At 41.2% G+C, this 21,245-nt stretch overlaps 1 protein-coding gene across 1 annotated transcript in view; it reads left to right on the plus strand.

The window, feature by feature from the left end:
- The window catches only part of LOC134336622 (protein phosphatase 1 regulatory subunit 7-like), a 170,862-nt gene that overhangs the window by 48,460 nt on the left and 101,157 nt on the right, over window positions 1-21,245 (plus strand). Inside the window, exons 6-8 of the mRNA XM_063030965.1 lie at window positions 320-372; window positions 9,359-9,501; window positions 13,267-13,353. Coding sequence (XP_062887035.1) covers window positions 320-372; window positions 9,359-9,501; window positions 13,267-13,353 — 283 coding nt within the window. The remainder of the gene's footprint in view (window positions 1-319; window positions 373-9,358; window positions 9,502-13,266; window positions 13,354-21,245) is intronic.

Here is a 21,245-nt window from a genome sequence, read left to right on the forward strand (position 1 = left end):
GTGTTGCACAGAAAATATCACAATATATTATTTTAAATTTGTGTTTTGAAAGCTTCTAAATTGTAAAAGGAAAGAACAGGCAATGAGGCAATTTAGTCTTGAATTCCTGGCAAAGAACACAATGAAAATTGAGGTCAACAAATTGGAATTCAGAGAGGGGAAACAGTGGAAAAGGAAAATGAAATGTTCCATTGGTATGATTCATTCCAGTTTTAAATAACTTCATGGGATTTGTATATTTTTTTTATTTACTAAGCATTTAAGGAGATGAAGATTTGATTACAAACTGTTTTTTATTCCCTACTATTTTTATTCATAGGCTGCAAGAGCTCCGTGTTCTTCAATTGCAGTACAATCACATTACCAGTCTAAGTAAGTAAAGCTACATATTTTCAGCGTCAGTAAAATTAGGTGAAAAGGAGGTGGACTGGTACAACATTTGAATTATACACTCAATGACCACTTTATTAGGTACAGGAGTGGAAACCAGTGTGGTCTTCTGCTGCAAGCCCATCCACTTCAAGATTCAACATGTTGTGCATTCAAAGATGCTCTTCTGCACACCATTGTTGTAACATGGAGTTACTTGGGTTACTGTTGCCTTCCTGTCAGCTTGAATCAGTCTGGCAATCTCCGCATCAACAAGGTGCTTTTACCCACAGAGCTGCTGCTCACTAGATGCTTTTTGTTTCTCGCACCATTCTCTGTAAACTGCAGAGAGTGTTGTGAATATCCCAGGAGATCAGCAGTGTCTGAGATACTCAAACCACCCATCTGGCAGAAACAATCATTCCACAGTCAAAATTACTTAAATCACATTTTTCCCCATTCTGATGTTTGGTTTGAAGAACAACTAAACCTCTTGCTTTAGTGCATTGAGTTGCTGTCACATGATTGGTTGATTAGATATTTGCATTAACAAGCAAATGTACAGGTGTACGGAATAAAGTTGCCACTGAGTGCATTTCTTAGTTACAGGTTTAGCAAATATACACATCTACATTGCTCATGAAAGGATCTTGGGTTGAGATTCCACAAGTATAGATCTTAAACCAAATTAAGGTTTGTGCTTAATGACTAAACACCAGCTTCAATTAAATTTCAGATGAAAATCTAGTGCTTCCTGTAGTGTTGATTTCAGCCTTCCCAATATCATTTGCAATTAAAATCTGTGTGATCTAAAATGCCCACAAATAATAATATTATCAAAAGCTCTACAGCTAGTCATACTAATAAATTCACATGAGCACAAAAAATTAGGTTTTGTTGATTTTAGAGAATGCAAAATGAAAATTGAAACAAATGCTACATCAAGGCAGAAGCTAAAATGTATATTTTAAAAGAATCAAACAGTTTCCTTTATTAAGTAATCACAAGATTTTGAAATAATTAAATGCAAATCAATCCATGCATATATAAACTTGTAATTTCAGGGCAGGAGAGATTGTTAATCTGAAATTAGATTTATAAATAGAATTAGATTTATGGAACTCACAGTTTATGCATCAAAAAGTAGTTTCAAGATTTTGGACAGTGAGAACAGTAAGTATGTACCTGAACTTCTCATCCATTCACTGATTCCTCCTGCCAATGTTGAAAAAGAATCTGTAAAGAAGCAGTGAATCACTGACATACTAAAGGTTTCTGTGCTAACTGTCAATCTGCACATAGCAGAAGTCAGACTTTATCCATTATGGAAGAGATCACTCGTAATCCTAATATTCTGGTTATAAACTGTGGGCAAAGGAAAATTTTAAGATGTTAACTAGTCATTTAAAAATGAATCCAGATATCTATAGTAGGCCTCACATAAACTAATTGCTTAAAAATATAAAAAGTTAACAGTTGTCTAGAACCAAATGTGATTAGCAATTCAAATAGGCAATGCTTTTGCTTAGTGTAATTCAAATCAATTGCTCAAATCATTCAATCATTAGGGACTATTTCTAGTTTATTGTGTATCATTGTGAAAGTCCGACTGACACTTTTGGACATCGGTCACCCTGCGGCACTTAAGTGATCTAAACATCAAGAGAATGTGATATGATATTCTTCCCTGTTCAGTGCTCCTTTCTGAAATTTGCAAGTAAATTTAGACTTCCCAGGATGTTTATTGTTCGGCTCTCCCAAGATAACATGGTCTCAACAGCACAGCATTGGATGGGATGGCTAGTAGGTGAGATATATTACACTAAAATATTGGGAATAAATGTGTTAATTTCAGACTTACTTACTGCCTGTTACACCAATGGTGTTTAGGGCAGCAAAAAAGGTCCTCCATCTCTGGTGGTGTTCAGAGTCTCCTTCATCAGCTTCCTCTCGGTTTTCTCTACTGTCAGTTATGCAATTTCCATTGTAGCCTCAGGAATACTATTGCACTCAGATGTAGAAGGATTCTTCAATGCTGTTTTCATTACAATTTTGTTTTACCAGTGAAGATTATTAGCCCTGAGCTGAACCCCCAAACCTGGAGGACTGGTGGACCACTTTTAGTGTATCCTCTACCCTTTGACCTGTTTGGAATGGGTGACCCTACCAAGAGTCAAAGCATAAAGCCCGGACTCCAGCCAACATAGCTCTCTGTGTCATTGAGGCACGCAAGCCTTCAAACCCTATGACAAGGTTGTGGTCCTGTTAAAGGAAGTTCAGACTGGAAGGCAATACCCTGCCAAAGGGTGAGGGCCTAAAACATTAACTGTACTCTTTTCCATAGATGCTGACTGGCCTGTTCAGTTCCTCCAGCACTTTCTATGTGTTCCTTAGATTTCCAGCATCTGAAGATTTTCTCTTGTTTGTAATTAGGGATCAGACCGTGACCAGCAATTGTTCACTATTTACGTTAATAACCTGGAAGAAGGAATAAGATGTAAGGGTTCTAAAGTTGCTATAAAAGTAGGTGGAAGAGTATATTTTGATAACAGTACCATGAGTCTATAAAGGGACATTAATAGATTAAGCAAGCAGGCATAATGAACTATGGTAAAAGAAATCAAACGGCAGATTACTATCTAAATGGACAGAGATTGCAAGTGAGTGAAGTATAGAGGAATGTAGGTACACAAATCACAGAAAGCTAGCCAGCAAGTCTAAAATATAGTTAAGAAAGCAAACAGTATTTTGGCTTCATTACAAATGGTTGGAATTCTTTTAAAAAGGGAGGTATTCACAGGGCGTTGCTGAAGCCTCACCTGCAGAAGTAATCTGCTCCCATTTGATTAATATTTTAGTTCATGTCTGGTCCACTTCATGTGAGTAACCTGATTTTAAATACAACTTTTTGTCATTATGATACAGTATGTTAGGTAAATTTAAAACCTATTCAATGACTTTCAATGATAAAGTTAGTGAAAACTGGATGGTGATTAATTTGATCAGATGCATGACCAGTTTTATTTATGGAGCCAGTTCCTAGTTCATGTTTTTGTTCAAAATATAAATGAGATTTGTGCTCAATTCAGCAAATAATTTTAAAGAAAAATGTAGAATGTTTTAACAAAAACCATGGCTCTTAAAAAAAACTACAGTGGAATCTTGTGAAATGTACAGTATATTTTGCTCCAAAGAAAAAATAGAGATTTGGATTGGATTGGCTTAGCCCAGAAAAAAAGCAATATTGTTTTCACTGACGTAGTTTTGACACCAAGGATTGCCACTGTTGTATTTTAGAAATAAAGAAATGCTCATGGGTAGCTATTGTTGTGGGTTTGTAGGTGGAACTTGTGGGCACAGCCACAGTAAGCCCCACTACAATGGTCGATATTGTATGATGGAATGCAAAAGTGGGCACAGTGGGGAAGGGAGAGACGGAGGGCAGGATAAGAAGGAAAAGAGTGAGGGCAGGGAGGGGAAGAGAGAGAAAAAGTTAGCAGGATAGGAAGGGAGAGAAAGAGTGAGCAGGGAAGGGGACGGAGAGAATTGGGGTCGGGGAGAGAAGATAGAGGGAGCAGGGGAAGAGAGGGAGAGGGGCAGGGAGCAGACAGGGAGATGGAGCATGGGAAGGGAGGGAGTAGGTGGGGAGAGTGGATGGAGATGATGAGAGTGGCAGAGAAGTGAAGGAGTGGGAGAGAATGAGCAGAGAGGGTGAGGGAGAGGGAGGAAGTGAGGATGGAGGGGAGGGGAGGGAGATGGAGTGGCAGAGATCTGAAGGAGAAGGGGATAATGAGCAGAGAGGATAAGAGAGAAGGAGGAAGTGGGCAGGGAGCATGAGGGCATAGTTCTCAGCTTCACTGGTTTGTAAAGCAAAGTCATTATTTACCTTCAGAGGAACCAGGTTGTCCCTGAATCTGATATTTAAAATGGCAACAGTTAAACTCTATAATTTGTTCCCAAAACTCCTGTTACCTCAAACACTGCTTCACAGGTAAGCCTGGAAGGCTTTGCCCACAGAGGTCCAAATGGTGTTTCTAGCTTCAGGTTCCTGACAGACCTCTGCCATTGATCTGTGCTACATCTCACACTTGGCCACTCACTGCTCTGATGGGGAGGTTACCCGAACTCCAAACTCAAGGATAGGAGACTTTATCTACTTTTCCTTTAGCCTGGATGAGCAGGCAGGGAAGGCACTAACATTTGCCCATATTGCAATCTTTCCACATAGTATTTCAACAACATTGAAAGGAAATAAAGCAAACTTCAGGATATTAAATTTACACAAAATATCTATAGGTAATCCCAGCAATTTATTTATTGCGTAGGTGTTAAATCTACTGCTTCTTCATGAATTTAAACCTTTTACTCTTCAATACCTGAGAAATTGAGAAACCCTGTTTGCCTTTCTAAATAAAGTGTGGGGAGTGCTCAGCATGTCTTTCAGTATATCCACTTTTCTGAGAGTGTAACTCACAAAATAGAACTTTACAAACATGAATCTCCGAGTCTATATAATGCCCGTTGCCTTGCAGTAAAATCCCATTAGATCATTTTCACAGAGCACAGATAGATTGCATTTTAAGAAGTTATATGCTTTCAGCAATTGAATTTCCATTCACTAAAGAAGAAAGAAGTAACACAGGTGGATAAAATTTTTAAAAAATCTTAATATAGTAGAAATATGGAAGAAGAAAAGAAAATGCTGAAAACACTCAGCAGTCAGACTATATCAGTGGGAAGGGTCTTTGAGTTGTTACATTAACTCTGTATTTCTTCGTACAGATATGGCCTGATACACTGGGCATTTCCAGCATTCTCTGTTTCAATTGAAGCAACAAAGGAGATCTGAATTTTCTTTCCTGAGAAGGGACTACTAATAAAATTCAAACATATAGTTTAAAGAAGTAAAATTGATCATTCTAAAGCACTAGACTTACTGTTCTTTGCAGTACCCCTGACTTCACATTTTAAATGTTGTTAATTCACTGATATACCTCAAAATTTTTAGAAACATTTATTTGAGAAACATTGAAGAGTCTGAACGTACCATAAAACCGTAAGGTATAGGAGTTGAATTAGGCTATTTGTCCCGTCGAGTCTGCTCCGCCATTTCATCATGGCTGATCCAATTTTCCTCTCAGCCCCAATCTCCTGCCTTCTCTTTGTATCCCTTCATGTCCCGGCCAATCAAGAACCTATCAACTTCTGCCCTAAATATACATAAAGATTAGGTCTTCACAGCTGCCTGTGGCAAAGAATTCCATAAATTCACCACTCTCCATTCTAAAAGGAAGCCCCTCTATTCTGAGGCTGTGTCCTCTGGTCTTAGACTCTTCAACTATAGGAAACGTGCTCTCCTTATCCACACTATTAAGCCCTTTCACTATTCAATAAGTTTCAAAGAGGTCACCCCTCATTCTTCTGAATTCCAGCAAATACAGGCCCAGAGCCATCAAATGCTCTTCGTGTGACAAGCCATTCAATCCTGGAATAATTTTTGTGAACCTCATTTGATCCCTCTCCAGTCTCAGCACATCCTTTCTAAGATAAAGGGCCCAAAACTGTTCACAATACTCCAAGTGAGGCCTCACCAGTGCTTTAGTTTCAACCTTACATCCTTGCTTTTATATTCTAGTCCTCTTCAAATGAATGCTAATACTGTATTGCATTTGCCTTCCTCACCATAGACTCAAGCTGTAAATTAACCTTTGGGGAATCCTGCACAAGGACTCCCATGTCCCTTTGTACCTCAATTTTTCATATTTTCTCTCCATTTAGAAAATAGTCAACGTTTTCATTTCTTCTACCAAAGTGCATGACTATATACTTCTTGACACCGTCTTCCATCTGCCATTTCTTTTCCCATTCTCCTAATCTAAGTCCTTCTGTAGCCTCTCTACATCCTCAAAACTACTTGTCCCTCAACCTATCTTCATATCATCTGCAAACTTTGCAAAAAGCTATCAATTCCATTATCCAAATTATTAACATATAACGTAAAAAAGTTGGTCCTAACACCCCTGTGGAACACCACTAGTAACCAGCAGCCAGCCAGATAAGGCTCCCTTTATTCCCACTCTTTACTTCCTGCCAATTAGCCAGTGCCTCATAGCTTGTTAATCAGCCATATATGTGGCACCTTATCAAAGACCTTATGAAAGTCTAAGTACATAACATAAAACAATTCTCCATTGTCTATCCTGTTTGTTACTTCTTCAAAGAATTCCAACAGATTTGCCAGGCAAGATTTTCCCTTGAGGAAACCATGCTGACTATGGCCTATTTTATCATGTGTCTCTAAGTACCTTGAGATATCCTTAATAATTGACTCCCACATCTTCCCAACCACTGAGATCAGACTAACCTACCTAAAGTTTCCTTTCTTCTGCCTCTCTCCCTTCTTGAAAAGTGGAATGACATTTGCAATTTTCCAGTCTTCCGGAACCATTCCAGGATCTAGTGATTCTTGAAAGATCATTACTAATGCCTCCACGATCTCTTCAGCCTCCTTTTTCAGAACTCTGGGGTGTACACCATTTGGTCCGGGTGACTTATCTATCTTCAGTTCTTTCAGTTTCCTACGAACCTTCTCTCTAGTAATGGTAACTTCACACACTTCATGACCCCTAACATTTGGAACTTCAATATACTGCTTGTGTCTTCCACCATAAAGAATGATATAACGTACTTATTCAGTTCATCTGCTATTTCGTCTTACCCCATTACTACCTCTCCAGCATCATTTTCCAATGGTCCAACATTCACTCTTGCCTCTCTTTTGCACTTTATGTATCTGAAGAAACTTTTGGTATCCTCTTTAATATTATTGGCTAGCTTATTTTCATATTCCATCTTTACCTTCTTAATGACTTTTTTAGTTCCCTTCCGTTGGTATTTAAAAGCTTCCCAATCCTCACACTTCCCACTAGTTTTGCTCTATTATATGCCCTCTCAGGCTTTTACTTGGCTTTGACTTCCCTCGTTAGCCACGGTCGTGTTCTCTTTCCTTTAGGATATTTCTTCCTCTTTGGGATGTATATATCCCGTGCCTTCCGAATTGCTTCCAGAAATTCCAGCCATTGCTGCTCTGCCATCACCCCTGCCAGTGTTCTTATCTAATCAATTCTGGCCAACTCCTTTCTTATGGCCCTTTACTCCACTGTAATACTGGTACATCTGACTTTAGCTTCTCCTTCTCAAATTTCAGGGTGAAGTCGATCATATTATGATCACTTGCCCCTAAGAATTCTTTTACCTTAAGGTTTGTAATCAATTCTGATTCATTGCACAATAGCTGATCCTCTGGTTGCCTCAATCACAAGCTGCTCTAAAAAGCCATTTTGTAGACACTCTAAAAAGCCATTTTGTAGACACTCTAGAAATTCCCCTCCTGGAATTCAGCACAAACTTGATTTTCCCAATCTACCTGCACACTGAAGTCACCCATGACTGTTGTAATGCATTTTCTTTTGGCATGCATTTTCTATCTCCCATTGTAATTTGTAGGCCACATCTTTACTACTGTTCGGGGTCTTGATACAACTCCCATCAGGGTTTTTTTCACCCTTGCAGTTCCTTAGCTCTATCCAAATGATTCAACACCTTCCGACTCTATGCCACCTCTTTCTGACGATTTGATTTCATTTTTTACCAACAGAGCAATGCCACTCCCTCTGTTTTCCTGCCTATCAATAGGTGCAGGAGTAGGACATTCGGCCCTTCGAGCCAGCACCACCATTCACTGTGAGCATGGCTGATCATCCACAATCAGTACCCTGTTCCTGCCTTCTCCCCATATCCCTTGACTCCGCTATCTTTAAGAGCTCTATCTAACTGTTTCTTGAAATAATCCAGAGAATTGGCCTCCACTGTCTCCTGAGGCAGAACATTCCACAGATCCACAACCCTCTGTGTGAAAAAGTTTTTCCTCAACTCCGTTCTAAATGGTCTATCCCTTATTCTTAAACTGTGAACTCTGGTTCTGGACTCCCCCAACATCAGGAGCATGTTTCCTGCCTCTAGCGCGTCCAAACCCTTAATAATCTTAGATGTTTCAATAAGATCCCCTCTCATCCTTCTAAATTCCAGTCTATACAAGCCCAGTCGCTCCAATCTTTCAACATATGACATTCCCGCCATCCCTGGAATTAACCAGCTGCACTCCCTCCATAGCAAGAATGTCCTTCCTCAAATTTGGAGACCAAAACTGCACACAATACTCCAGGTGGGGTCTCAACAGGGCCTTGTACAACTGCAGAAGGACCTCTTTGCTCCTATACTCAACTCCCCTTGTTATGAAGGCCAACATGCCATTAGCTTTCTTCACTGCCTGCTGCAGCTGTATGCTTACTTTCAGTGACTGATGAACAAGGACACCCAGATCTATCCACGGCCTCCTTTACTGTAAGATGAAGCCACACTCAGGTTGGAGGAACAACACCTTATATTCTGTCTGGGTAGCCTCCAACCTGATGGCATGAACATTGACTTCTTTAACTTCCGCTAATGCCCCACCTCCCCCTCGTACCCCTTCTGTTTATTTTTATACACACATTCTTTCTCTCACTCTCCTTTTTCTCCCTCTGTCCCTCTGACTATACCCCTTGCCCATCCTCTGGGTTCCCCCCCCCCTTGTCTTTCTCCCCGGGCCTCCTGTCCCATGATCCACACATATACCCTTTGCCAATCACCTGTCCAGCTCTTGCCTCCATCCCTCCCCCTCCTGTCTTCTCCTATCATTGTGGATATCCCCCTCCCCCTCCCACTTTCAAATCTCTTACTAACTTCCTTCAGTTAGTCCTGACGAAGGGTCTCGACCTGAAACGTCGACTGTACCTCTTCCTAGAGATGCTGCCTGGCCTGCTGTGTTCACCAGCAACTTTGATGTGTGTTATTTAAGCAAGAATACTGAATACATTTAAATTCATGCCTGATTGTAGCAAATGTCAAATATAAAATGTCACTTGTTCATCTTCCTCTCTCTGTCTAGGAAAAGGTTTGCTCAAACTCCGGAAACTGCAGGCGTTGCGACTGGATAGTAACCAGCTGATATGTGTGGAATCACGGGAGTTTGCAGGACTAAGCCAATTGACCTCTCTGGATATCAGCCACAACCAGCTCTCTGACATCACTGTAAGGATGATTGAAACAATTATAGGGCTTTGGGAAATGGGTTTAGTCAATTATTCCCCTGCTGTGAATTTTTTTTAGATATCATTTAAGTGTATTTACTGCTTTTTTGGTGTAAAGGGAATTCAGTAAGTTTATTTTAAATTCACTAATCTTTTTCAAGAACATTTTAAATAAACACTTGGAATTTAAGAAACTTATTTTTAATGTTTTAAAAATACTGACTCCATCCAATAGCTCACTGCATGTTTCTTACACCAACTAACTCTTTCATTTTTGTGTTTTCTTACAACGTAGAGGGAAGCCATTTGGCCCATCCTATCTACATCGGCTGTCAGAACAGTTCCATTCCCTTCCTAGTTTTCACATGATCTATTCTCCACACATTTCCATTCTACTTAAATTAGGGGAAATTAACAGTAAATTAATCTAAGCATGTCTTTGGTAATTGGGAGGAAATTGGAGCATTCTGAGGAAACCCAAATGACTTCAGGAAGAACCTGCAAATTCTGCAGAAAGTGCCTTGGAGCTCTATAAAAGTACAAAGAAAAGGAAAGCATTAGTACTGTAAAGAAGTGGAATGTGAACAAAAGTGCACCTCAAATAGAAAGGGAGAAAATAAAAATTAGATGCATAATGAAGACAGCTTCCTCATCTGCACTTATTTGGGTCCTTCGTAAATGCCCATGTAACAACATTGGCTTATATTTTATTCATCGTTGACATGCAATGCAACTGAAACTCTAAATCAAGCTCAGTATCACTTAGTACACACATCCCCAAATCTGAAACTGGCGCAAACCTTGGTAGTCTAGTGAACTGTGAAGAATATCCAAGGAGATATGGACAAGCTCGTGAAATAGGTGGAGATCTGACAGATGAAGTGTAATGATGAGAAATGAGTGTATTATGTGTTAGTAGGCAGGATGATGGCGCGTGGCCAAGTGGTTAAGGCGTTCGTCTAGTGATTTGAAGGTTGCTAGTTCGAGCCTTGGCTGAGGCAGCGTGTTGCGTCCTTGAGCAAGGCACTTAACCACACATTGCTCTGCGACGACACTAGTGCCATGCTGTATGGGTCCTAATGCCCTTCCCTTGGACAACATCGGTGGCGTGGAGAGGGGAGACTTGCAGCATGGGCAACTTCAACTTCCATACAACCTTGTCCAGGGCTGCGCCCTGGAAACCTTCCAAGGCAAAAATCCATGGTCTCATGAGACTAACGGATGCCTATATAAGGCGGGATGATAAGATGAAATATAAAATATAGGACACAATTCAGAAAGGAATATAGGAGCAGAGAGATCATGGGATAAACTTGCAAATGTGAAAGAACAGGTTGAGAAAGAGCTTAAAAAGCATACATTATGCTGGACTTCATAAATAGAGACCTAGAGTACAAAGGCAAGGAACTTACAATGAATCTTTATCAAAATAAAAATGACTCAACCATAACTGGAATATTGTGCCCAGTTCTGAGTACCACACTTCAGGAAAGATGTGAAAGCTTTAAAGAGCATACAAAAGATATCTACCAAAATGACTCCAGTGATACCAATGGACTGCAGAAGATAAGGTTGTTCTCATTGGAGCAGAGGAAGGTAAGAGGAGATCTGACAGCTGTACAGTTCGAGTTTAAAGGAGATTAGGAGTTTAAAGAGAACTTTTATAGAGCTCCAGGGCTCTTTCAGCAGAACTTGCAAGTTCTTCCTGGAATGGAAACACCGATGCCCTAGATTGGAAAATCCTACTAGAAGTAGTGAATATGGTCCAGTCCATCACAGGCAAAGCCCTCCATTGAGTGCATCTACGCATTTACATGGAGCACTGTCGCAGGAAAGCAGCATCCATCATCAGAGACCCCTAAGATCCAGGACATACTGTCTTCTCACTGTTGCCTTCAGGAAGAAAGCTACAGGAGCCTTAGGACTCATAGCACCAGATTCAGGCTCTTGAACCAGTGGGGATAACCTCATTTGCCCCATCACTGAACCGTTTCCACAACCTATGGGCTCACTTTCAAAGACTCTTCATTTCATGTTCTTGATATTTATTGCTTATTTATTTATTGTTATTATTTCTTTTTCTTTTGTATTTGCACAGTTTGTTGTCTTGTGCACATTGGTTGATCACCCAGGTTGGTGCAGTCTTTAATTAATTCTATTATGGTTCTTGGATTTACTGAGTATGCCCACAAGAAAATAAACCTCAGGGTTTTATGTGGGGACATATGTGTACTTGGTTAATAAATTTTGTTAGATATGTGGGTTATGACCAAAGAAGAAAATAGCTGGAGTCACTTAGCACTTTAGTGCAATGGTGTTTATTAGGTACTTCAAAAATTAGTGAAAACAGTAAAAAATAAAACTGTCAATATTTACAAAAAGATATATACCAGAAAACACAATAACAGCTCCATACTTATTCTTCCAGTGTGATCTTGTGGTAGCCTTGATCTTTCTCTCCTACTGAGGACGAAGAGTCCCATTTTATTAGGCAACAGGACATGCCATCAACAACCTACAAAGTTAACTAAAGACCACACATGGATTTGAATATGATGCAGTCCTTAATGTAGTTACAATCATATTACAAAATAAACAAAAATATCTAGCTTAAATAGAGTATACAAACAACATATACACATTTACACATCCCCAATATTAAAGAAATAGAATATTCCACAGTGTATGGCGTGAAAGGCACCATAAAGCCAGTCAGCTGGGTTTAGGACCCGTAATCAGAATACACTGGGGAAGAAATTGAAGTGTGCACACTCAGCGCAATGACAGTAGAATGACAAGACGTTTGTATGTGTGTGCAAAAGGAGTGTGCTTACTGAGTGCTCTCTGTCACAAACTTACTTTGAGCTTTAAAATTGTTTCCTTGATAGAAAGCTCAAGAGCTAAAAGTAGAATAAAGGTGTTAGCAAATAAACCCAAGGGAGCATGAGGAAAAGTATTCGCATAGTAAATGACTATAGTCTTGGAAGCAATGCCAAGCATAATAGTAGGGGAAGCTTTCATATTTCCTTATGGTATGGATGGAACTTATTTTGTCCCATCAAGTCTATATGGCTCACAGAACTATCCCTTTCTGCTACTAATTTTCCCTACAACTTATTCTCCCCACATTCCCAGCTCATGTTCACCACTGGTCTACATACTGTTGGCAATTTGCAGTGGCCGGTAAGGCTACCATCCTCCAGATGTTTGAAATGTAGAATGAAACCCAAGCACCCACAGGAAACACACGTTACAGAGAGAACATGTAAACTCCACATGGGAAAAGAGAAGATCAGTATTAAATCTGGGGCTCAGGTTCATTCTTTAGAGGATGAATAAATGAATTTGCAGTGCTATGGGGAGAGGCTAAGGGAATGGAACTATCTGCATTCTTCTTACATTGCGGTTGTATGGATTTGATAGGCTATATAGCTTCCTTCCAACCTGCATCTATCCTGTTAATTCTTGCATGCTTTTAACAAGCCCATAATAGAGTATTAACTGAAACCCCCTACATTTTACTTGCATTACTTTTCCATCTGTATTTCCTCTTCTCCTGCTGACTGAATCATCCTGCTCACATAATTTCCTCTACATGTAACAAGTTGCAGTTGAAAATATACAGTATGCATTTATTGGATTTTTGGAAATGTAGGTTAGCCAGTGTGGGAATGCAAGTTATTCTGTGACCTTTTTTGCATAACCTACTATTCTGTACGAATGAATTTTCACTAACAAGTCCTAACTGCATTTTCTCTTCACTCAGGCTGTGAATGGGTTGCCCTGTCTTGAGGAGCTGTTTGCATCTCATAACAAGCTGTGTGGGATCATTGATCTCAGTAGATGTAATAAGGTCAGTAGTGGAAATAAATTCTGCTTATTTGTTTCATGATAACAGTGACAAGAATAGTATTAATGATTTGCACCGATCTGTTTGCAGATAGGCAGTATTTAATTTTTGAACAGCTCATCAATATGATTTAACAGCATTTGAGATAGTTTGGCTCTGACTCTACTTATTGCCCAAGAGGAGGCTTTCACAAAATTCTGAGATTTAAGAATTCATCCAGACTCGTACAAGTAATCTCAGTTCATAAAATGGGTTATGTAGGCCTTATTTGGCAGTTAAAATTATAAGACCATAAGATATTACATTATTTGGCCCATCGAGTCTGCTCCACCATTTCATCGTGGCTGATCCATTTTCATTCTCAGCCCCAATCTTCTGCCTTTTCCTCATATCCCTTCATGCTCTGACCAATCAAGAATCTATCAACCTCTGCTTTAAATATACCCAGTGACTTAGCCTCCACAGCCACCTGTTGCAATGAATTCCAGCAATTCGCCACTCTCTGGCTAAAGAAATTCCTCCTCATCTCTGTTCTAAAAGGACACCCCTCTATTATAAGGCCGTGTCCTCTGGTAGACTCCACCTCCATAGAAAACGTCCTCCCCATCGAGGTCTTTCAACATTTGATAGGTTTCAACCAAGTATCTCTCATTCTTCTGAATTCCAGTGCGTATAGGCCCAGAGCCATCAAACTTTCTTCATATGATAAGCCTTTCAATCCTGCAATCATTTTTGGAAACCTCCTTTGAACCCTCTCCAATATCAACACATCCTTTCTTAAATATGGCACCCAAAACTGCTCACAATACTCCAAATGAGGCCTCACCAATGTTTTATAAAGCCTCAACATTACATCCTTGCTTTTATATTGTAGTCCTCTTGAAATGAATGCTAACATTTGCTTTCCTCACCACTGATGCAACCTGCAAATTAACCTTTAGGGAATCCTACACGAGGACTCCCAAGTTCCTTCACACCTCAGATTTTTGAATTATCTGTCTGTTTAGAAAATAGTCTACCCTTTTATTTCTTCTACCACAGTACTTGTCCATACACTTCCTGACATTGTATACCATCTTCCACTTCTTTGCCTATTATCCTAATCTATCTCAGTCCTTCTGTAGCCTCTCTACTTCCTCAAAACTAGCTGCCCCTCCATTGGTCTCTCATATTGTCCGCAAACCTATGGTTATGGTTATGTTTATGACTGCAAGATATTTAACTTACATATAGTAAAGAGAAACAGTTGTGTGAGCTCTAGTTTCCTGATAGGCGAGAAGCCTCATTAATGATCATTTTTTGTAGTGTATGCCTCAGAGCTAATCCATGCACTTCTCATGAATGAACATTTAGCTGCATGAAGTGCCTTGCGGTCCAAGTTTCAAGATGCAGTCAAGCCAGCTACAAACTATCCTGAACAAACTCTGAGTGTACTAATATGGGAAATTTTGAGACATTATATTAAGTTCAAGAATCTGGCAAGAAGTCAGATGTACAGACTTCAGGTCACTGATACACAAAAGTTATACAGCACAGAAATTTGACTTATCATGTCCGTAACAAACATTTTGTCCATCTACACTAGTGGTTCCCAAAGTGAGCAATGTCTACCCTACCTGGCGTGGTGGGAGTTTCTAAGGGGGCAATAAAGATAAAGGGGATGGCGGGGGAGGGGAAGAGTGCTCAGTAGCAAGGGGTGCAGCTGAGAGATTACCGGCTTAATTTAAGAGATGAATTACTTATTCTTGACATTTGATCCTTAGTGCCTCATAATTAATTACAATGATCGCGTAATCACTTGCTAACCCACCATTCTCTTAGACTGTGCTCGAAGCCAGGAAACAAATCTTTGCTTCTTGGTTATGTTTGCTTCATAAAAGATGAATGCATGGTTCTACAGTTCTTACTTGCAAGGGGACTAGAAACAGATAAGGGGAAGGGGTCAATATTTCGGGTCGATTCCCAAGTTTTCAAAGAGGAGGACATTCCACTCACCAACATGCTTGCATCTGCAACAGATGTTGCACCATTATTGACAGGATCCCACTGTGGGGTTATTACTTTCTTGAAAAAAATCTGTACCTGACACATTTACAGTTCACGGCATAATTAACAGACTTCTTGTAGTAAAAAACATAAGTGATCAGTGCATATATCATTAAATACTGTTATCACGATGGTAAATAAAATCAAGTCCCACAGTCTCAATTCTCAACTATTTCGAGAACTTTGTATTGAAAATGATGAACAGTTTGAATGCTTGCAGTTGCACACAAGTCAGGTGGCTCTCAAAAAGAAACTGCCTGAGATACTTTTACATGCTTTTTCTAACTGTGATAAAATTCTGTGAAGGGTCGAATGCTTCATTCAGTCATCAGTTCAAGTATATTCAGAATCAGAATCAGGTTTATTATCACTGGCATGTGACATGAAATTTGCGAACTTAGCAGCAGCAGTTCAATGCAATACATAATCTAGCAGAGAGAAAAAAAAACATAATAATAATAGATAAACAAGTAAATCAATTACATATATTGAATAGATTAAAAAATGTGCAAAAACTGAAATACTGTATATTGAAAAAAGTGAGGTAGTGTCCAAGGCTTCAATGTCCATTTAGGAATCAGATGGCACAGGGGAAGAAGCTGTTCCTGAATCACTGAGTGTGTGCCTTCAGGCTTCTGTATCTCCTACCTGATGGTAACAGTGAGAAAAGGACATGCCCTGGGTGCTGGAGGTCCTTAATAATGGATGCTGCCTTTCTGAGACACCGCTCCCTAAAGATGTCTTGGTTATTTTGTAAGCGAGTGCCCAAGATAGAGCTGACTAGATTTAAAACCTTCTGTAGCTTCTTTCGGTCCTGTGCAGTAGCCCCTCCATACCAGACAGTGATGCAGCCTGTCAGAATGCTCTCCACAGTACATCAAAAGAAGTTTTTGAGTGTATTTGTTGACATGCCAAATCTCCACTGTCTTGCCTTCTTTATAACCACATTGATATGTTGGGACAAGGTTAGATCCTCAGAGATCTTGACACCCAGGAACTTGGAGCTGCTCACTCTCTTCACTTCTGATCCCTCTATGAGGATTATAGAACATAGAACATAGAATAGTACAGCACAGTACAGGCCCTTCGGCCCAGAATGTTGTGCCGACCCTCAGACCCTGCCTCCCATATAACTCCCCACCTTAAATTCCTCCATAGACCTGTCTAGTAATCTCTTAAACTTCACTAGTGTATCTGCCTCCACCACTGACTCAGGCAGTGCATTCCACACACCAACCACTCTCTGAGTAAAAAACCTTCCTCTAATATCCCCCTTGAACTTCCCATCCCTTACCTTAAAGCCATGTCCCCTTGTATTGAGCAGTGGTGCCCTGGGGAAGAGGCGCTGGCTATCCACTCTATCTATTCCTCTTATTATCTTGTACACATCTATCATGTCTCCTCTCATCCTCCTTCTCTCCAAAGAGTAACGCCCTAGCTCCCTTAATCTCTGATCATAATGCATACTCTCTAAACCAGGCAGCATCCTGGTAAATCTCCTCTGTACTCTTTCCAATGCTTCCACATCCTTCCTATAGTGAGGGGGCCAGAACTGGACACAGTACTCCAAGTGTGGCCTAACCAGAGCTTTATAGAGCTGCATCATTACATCGCGACTCTTAAACTCTATCCTTCGACTTATGAAAGCTAACACCCCATAAGCTTTCTTACATACCCTATCCACCTGTGAAGCAACTTTCAGGGATCTGTGGACATGTACCCCAGATCCCTCTGCTCCTCCACACTACCAAGTATCCTGCCATTTACTTTGTACTCTGCCTTGGAGTTTGTCCTTCCAAAGTGTACCACCTCACACTTCTCCGGGTTGAAGTCCATCTGCCACTTCTCAGCCCACTTCTGCATCCTATCAATGTCTCTCTGCAATCTTCAACAATCCTCTACACTATCTACAACACCACCAACCTTTGTGTCATCTGCAAACTTGCCAACCCACCCTTCTACCCCCACATCCAGGTCGTTAATAAAAATCACGAAAAGTAGAGGTCCCAGAACAGATCCTTGTGGGACACCACTAGTCACAACCCTCCAATCTGAATGTACTCCCTCCACCATGACCCTCTGCCTTCTGCAGACAAGCCAATTCTGAATCCACCTGACCAAACTTCCCTGGATCCCATGCCTTCTGACTTTCTGAATTAGCCTACCGTGTGGAACCTTGTCAAATGCCTTACTAAAATCCATGTAGATCACATCCACTGCACTACCCTCATCTGTATGCCTGGGCACCTCCTCAAAGAACTCTATCAGGTTTGTTAGACACGATCTGCCCTTCACAAAGCCATGCTGACTGTCCTTGATCAGACCATGATTCTCTAAATGCCCATAGATCCTATCTCTAAGAATCTTTTCCAACAGCTTTCCCACCATAGACGTAAGGCTCACTGGTCTATAATTACCCGGACTATCCCTACTACCTTTATTGAACAAGGGGACAGCATTCGCCTCCCTCCAATCCTCCGGTACCATTCCCGTGGACAACGAGAACATAAAGATCCTAGCCAGAGGCTCAGCAATCTCTTCCCTCGTCTCGTGGAGCAGTTTGAGGAATATTCCGTCAGGCCCCGGGGACTTATCCATCCTAATGTATTTTAACAACTCCAACACCTCCTCTCCCTTAATATCAACATGCTCCAGAACATCAACCTCACTCATATTGTCCTCACCATCATCAAGTTCCCTCTCATTGGTGAATACCGAAGAGAAGTATTCATTGAGGACCTTGCCCACTTCCACAGCCTCCAGGCACATCTTCCCACCTTTATCTCTAATCAGTCCTACCTTCACTCCTGTCATCCTTTTTTCCTTCACGTAATTGAAGAATGCCTTGGGGTTTTCCTTTACCCTACTCACCAAGGCCTTCTCATGCCCCCTTCTTGCTTTTCTCAGTCCCTTCGTAAGCTCCTTTCTTGCTTCCCTATGTTCCTCAACAGACCCATCTGAGCCTTGCTTCCTAAACCTCATGTATGCTGCCTTCTTCCACCTGACTAGATTTTCCACCTCACTTGTCACCCATGGTTCCTTCGCCCTACCATTCTTTATCTTCCTCACCGGGACAAATTTATCCCTGACATCCTGCAAGAGATCTCTAAACATCGACCACATGTCCATTGTACATTTCCCTGCAAAAACATCATCCCAATTCACACCTACAAGTTCTAGCCTTATAGCCTCATAATTTGCCCTTCCACAATTAAAAATTTTCCTGTCCTCTCTGATTCTATCCTTTTCCGTGATAATGCTAAAGGCCAGGGAGCGGTGGTCACTGTCCCCCAGATGCTCACCCACTGAGAGATCTGTGACCTGACCCGGTTCATTACCTAGTACTAGATCTAGTATGGCATTCCCCCTAGTCGTCCTGTCCACATACTGTGACAGGAATCCGTCCTGGACACACTTAACAAACTCTGCCCCATCTAAACCCTTGGAACTAATCAGGTGCCAATCAATATTAGGGAAGTTAAAGTCACCCATGATAACAACTCTGTTATTTTTGCACCTTTCCAAGCTCTGCCTCTCAATCTGCTCCTCTGTATCTCCACTGCTACCAGGGGGCCTATAGAATACCCCCCAATAGAGTAACTGCTCCCTTCCTGTTCCTGACCTCTACCCATACTGACTCAAAAGAGGATCCTGCTACATTACCCACCCTTTCTGTAGCTGTAATGGTATCCCTGACCAATAATGCCACCTCTCCTCCCTTTTCCCCCCGCCATCCCTTTTAAAGCACTGAAATCCGGGAATATTGAGAATCCATTCCTGCCCTGGTGCCAGCCAAGTGTCTGTAATGGCCATTACGTCATAATTCCATGTATGTATCCAAACTCTCAGTTCATCACCTTTGTTCCTGATGCTTCTTGCATTGAGGTACACACACTTCAGCCCTTCTATCTTACTGTCTTTACACCGTTTATTCTGCTTCTCTTTCCTCAAAACCTTTCTATATGTTAGATCCGGCTTTACTCCATGCACTTCTTTCACTGCTCTATTGCTCTGGGTCCCGTCCCCCTTGCAAATTAGTTTAAACCCTCCTGAACCATGCTAGCAAACCTACCTGCAAGGATATTGCTCCCCCTCGAGTTCAGGTGCAACCCATCCAATCTGTACAGGTCCCACCTTCCCCAGAAGACATCCCAATGGTCCAAAAATCTAAAACCCTGCTCCCTGCACCAACTCCTCAGCCACGCATTCAACTGCCATTCTCCAATTCTTACCATCACTGTCACGTAGCACTGTCAGCAATCCTGAGAACGCCACCCTTGAGGTCCTGTTCTTCAGCCTTCTGCCCAGTTCCCGAAACTCACACTTCAGGACCTCATCCCTCTTCCTGCCTATGTCGTTGGTACCAACGTGTATCACGACTTCTGGTTGCTTTCCCTCTCGTACCAGGATGTCGTGCACCTGGTCAGAGACATCCTGGACCCTGGCACCTGGGAGGCAACAAACCATGCGGGTGTCCTTCTCACGTCCACAAAATCTCCTGTTTGCTCCCCTGGCTATAGAGTCTGCAATGACGACAGCTCTCCTCTTTTCCGTCCCAGCCTTCTGCACCACCGGGTCAGACTCAGTGCCAGAGGCCCTGCCACCGTGGCTCACACCTGGTCGGTCATCCCCGCCAACAGTATCCAGGACGGTAAACTTATTATTCAGGGGAATGGCTACAGGGGTGCTCTGCACTACCTGTCTGCTCACCTTCGCTTTCCCTCCTCTGATTGGTATGTGTTACCCTTCCTGAAGTCCACAGTCAGCTCTTTCGTCTTACTGACGTTGAGTGCAAGGTTGTTGCTGTGACACCACTCCACTAGTTGGCATATCTCACTACTGTAAGCCCTCTCGTCACCACCTGAGATTCTACCAACAATGGTTGTATCATCAGCAAATTTATAGATGGTATTTCACCTATGCCTAGCCACACGGTCATGTGTATATATAAGCATGACATTGCTTATTTGTCAGAATTATTTGCAAAGTTTAATGAAATTAGTCTTCAATTGCAAGGAAATGGTGTAAAGTCAAATCACTTGTTTCCACACTTTTGTCTAAGTTAACCCTATTTAAGTGCAACACTGGCCGTTACAACCTTTTCCAATTTCCCAGCCGCTTTGAGTTGGAAGAGAAGGAAAGAATGCTGGATGATGGTCTTCCAATAAACTTGCCCACCTGGGTGAGATGCATAAAGACAAGTCAGGCAGATTTCAGGATCTTCTCTCAATCCAAATTCCCAGTTTGGGTAATAAATCCATTCCTGAGCACTTATAATGAGGAATCAACAGGAAATGTGGAGGAAGAACTGATCTCACTGTAAAATGACTTTGAGCTGCAGCTGAGGTTTAAAAAAAATCATATCAAGAGTTTTGGTTGCAGAAGGAAATCTCAACACTATCCTGCACTTTGGAAAAAGGTCGAGAAGTTCTTTATTGTCTTTCCAATATCATAATTAGTGGAGTGTGGTTTCAGTGCAGTCACCCAACTTCTTTCAAAGCAGCAAAAAAGACTGCATGGTGATCTGAGGCTCCTTTTGAGTGACACTCAGCTTGATCTTGAGAAGCTGATATCACTGCACCAAGCCCATCCATCTCATTGAAAGGTGAAAAAGCAATAAAGTAGTGAATAGTTGGACTGCTAATTTATGCTCTAAAATTGTTGATGAGAATTGTTTTATTGTAATTAAAGAAATAATTTTATTTGTAGCTTAAATAGCCGTAGCCATATGGGTTTGCTGACCTGTATATGGGAGGTCTGGGCATCAAGCCAGGACGTCGCAGGGTGGGCGTTGGGACTCTTATTATGTGATTGTGATCTTGTGTGTGACTGCTGGTAATGTGTCTTTG

Source organism: Mobula hypostoma, chromosome 22 (genome assembly GCF_963921235.1).
Source record: "Mobula hypostoma chromosome 22, sMobHyp1.1, whole genome shotgun sequence".
NCBI lineage: Eukaryota > Metazoa > Chordata > Chondrichthyes > Myliobatiformes > Myliobatidae > Mobula > Mobula hypostoma.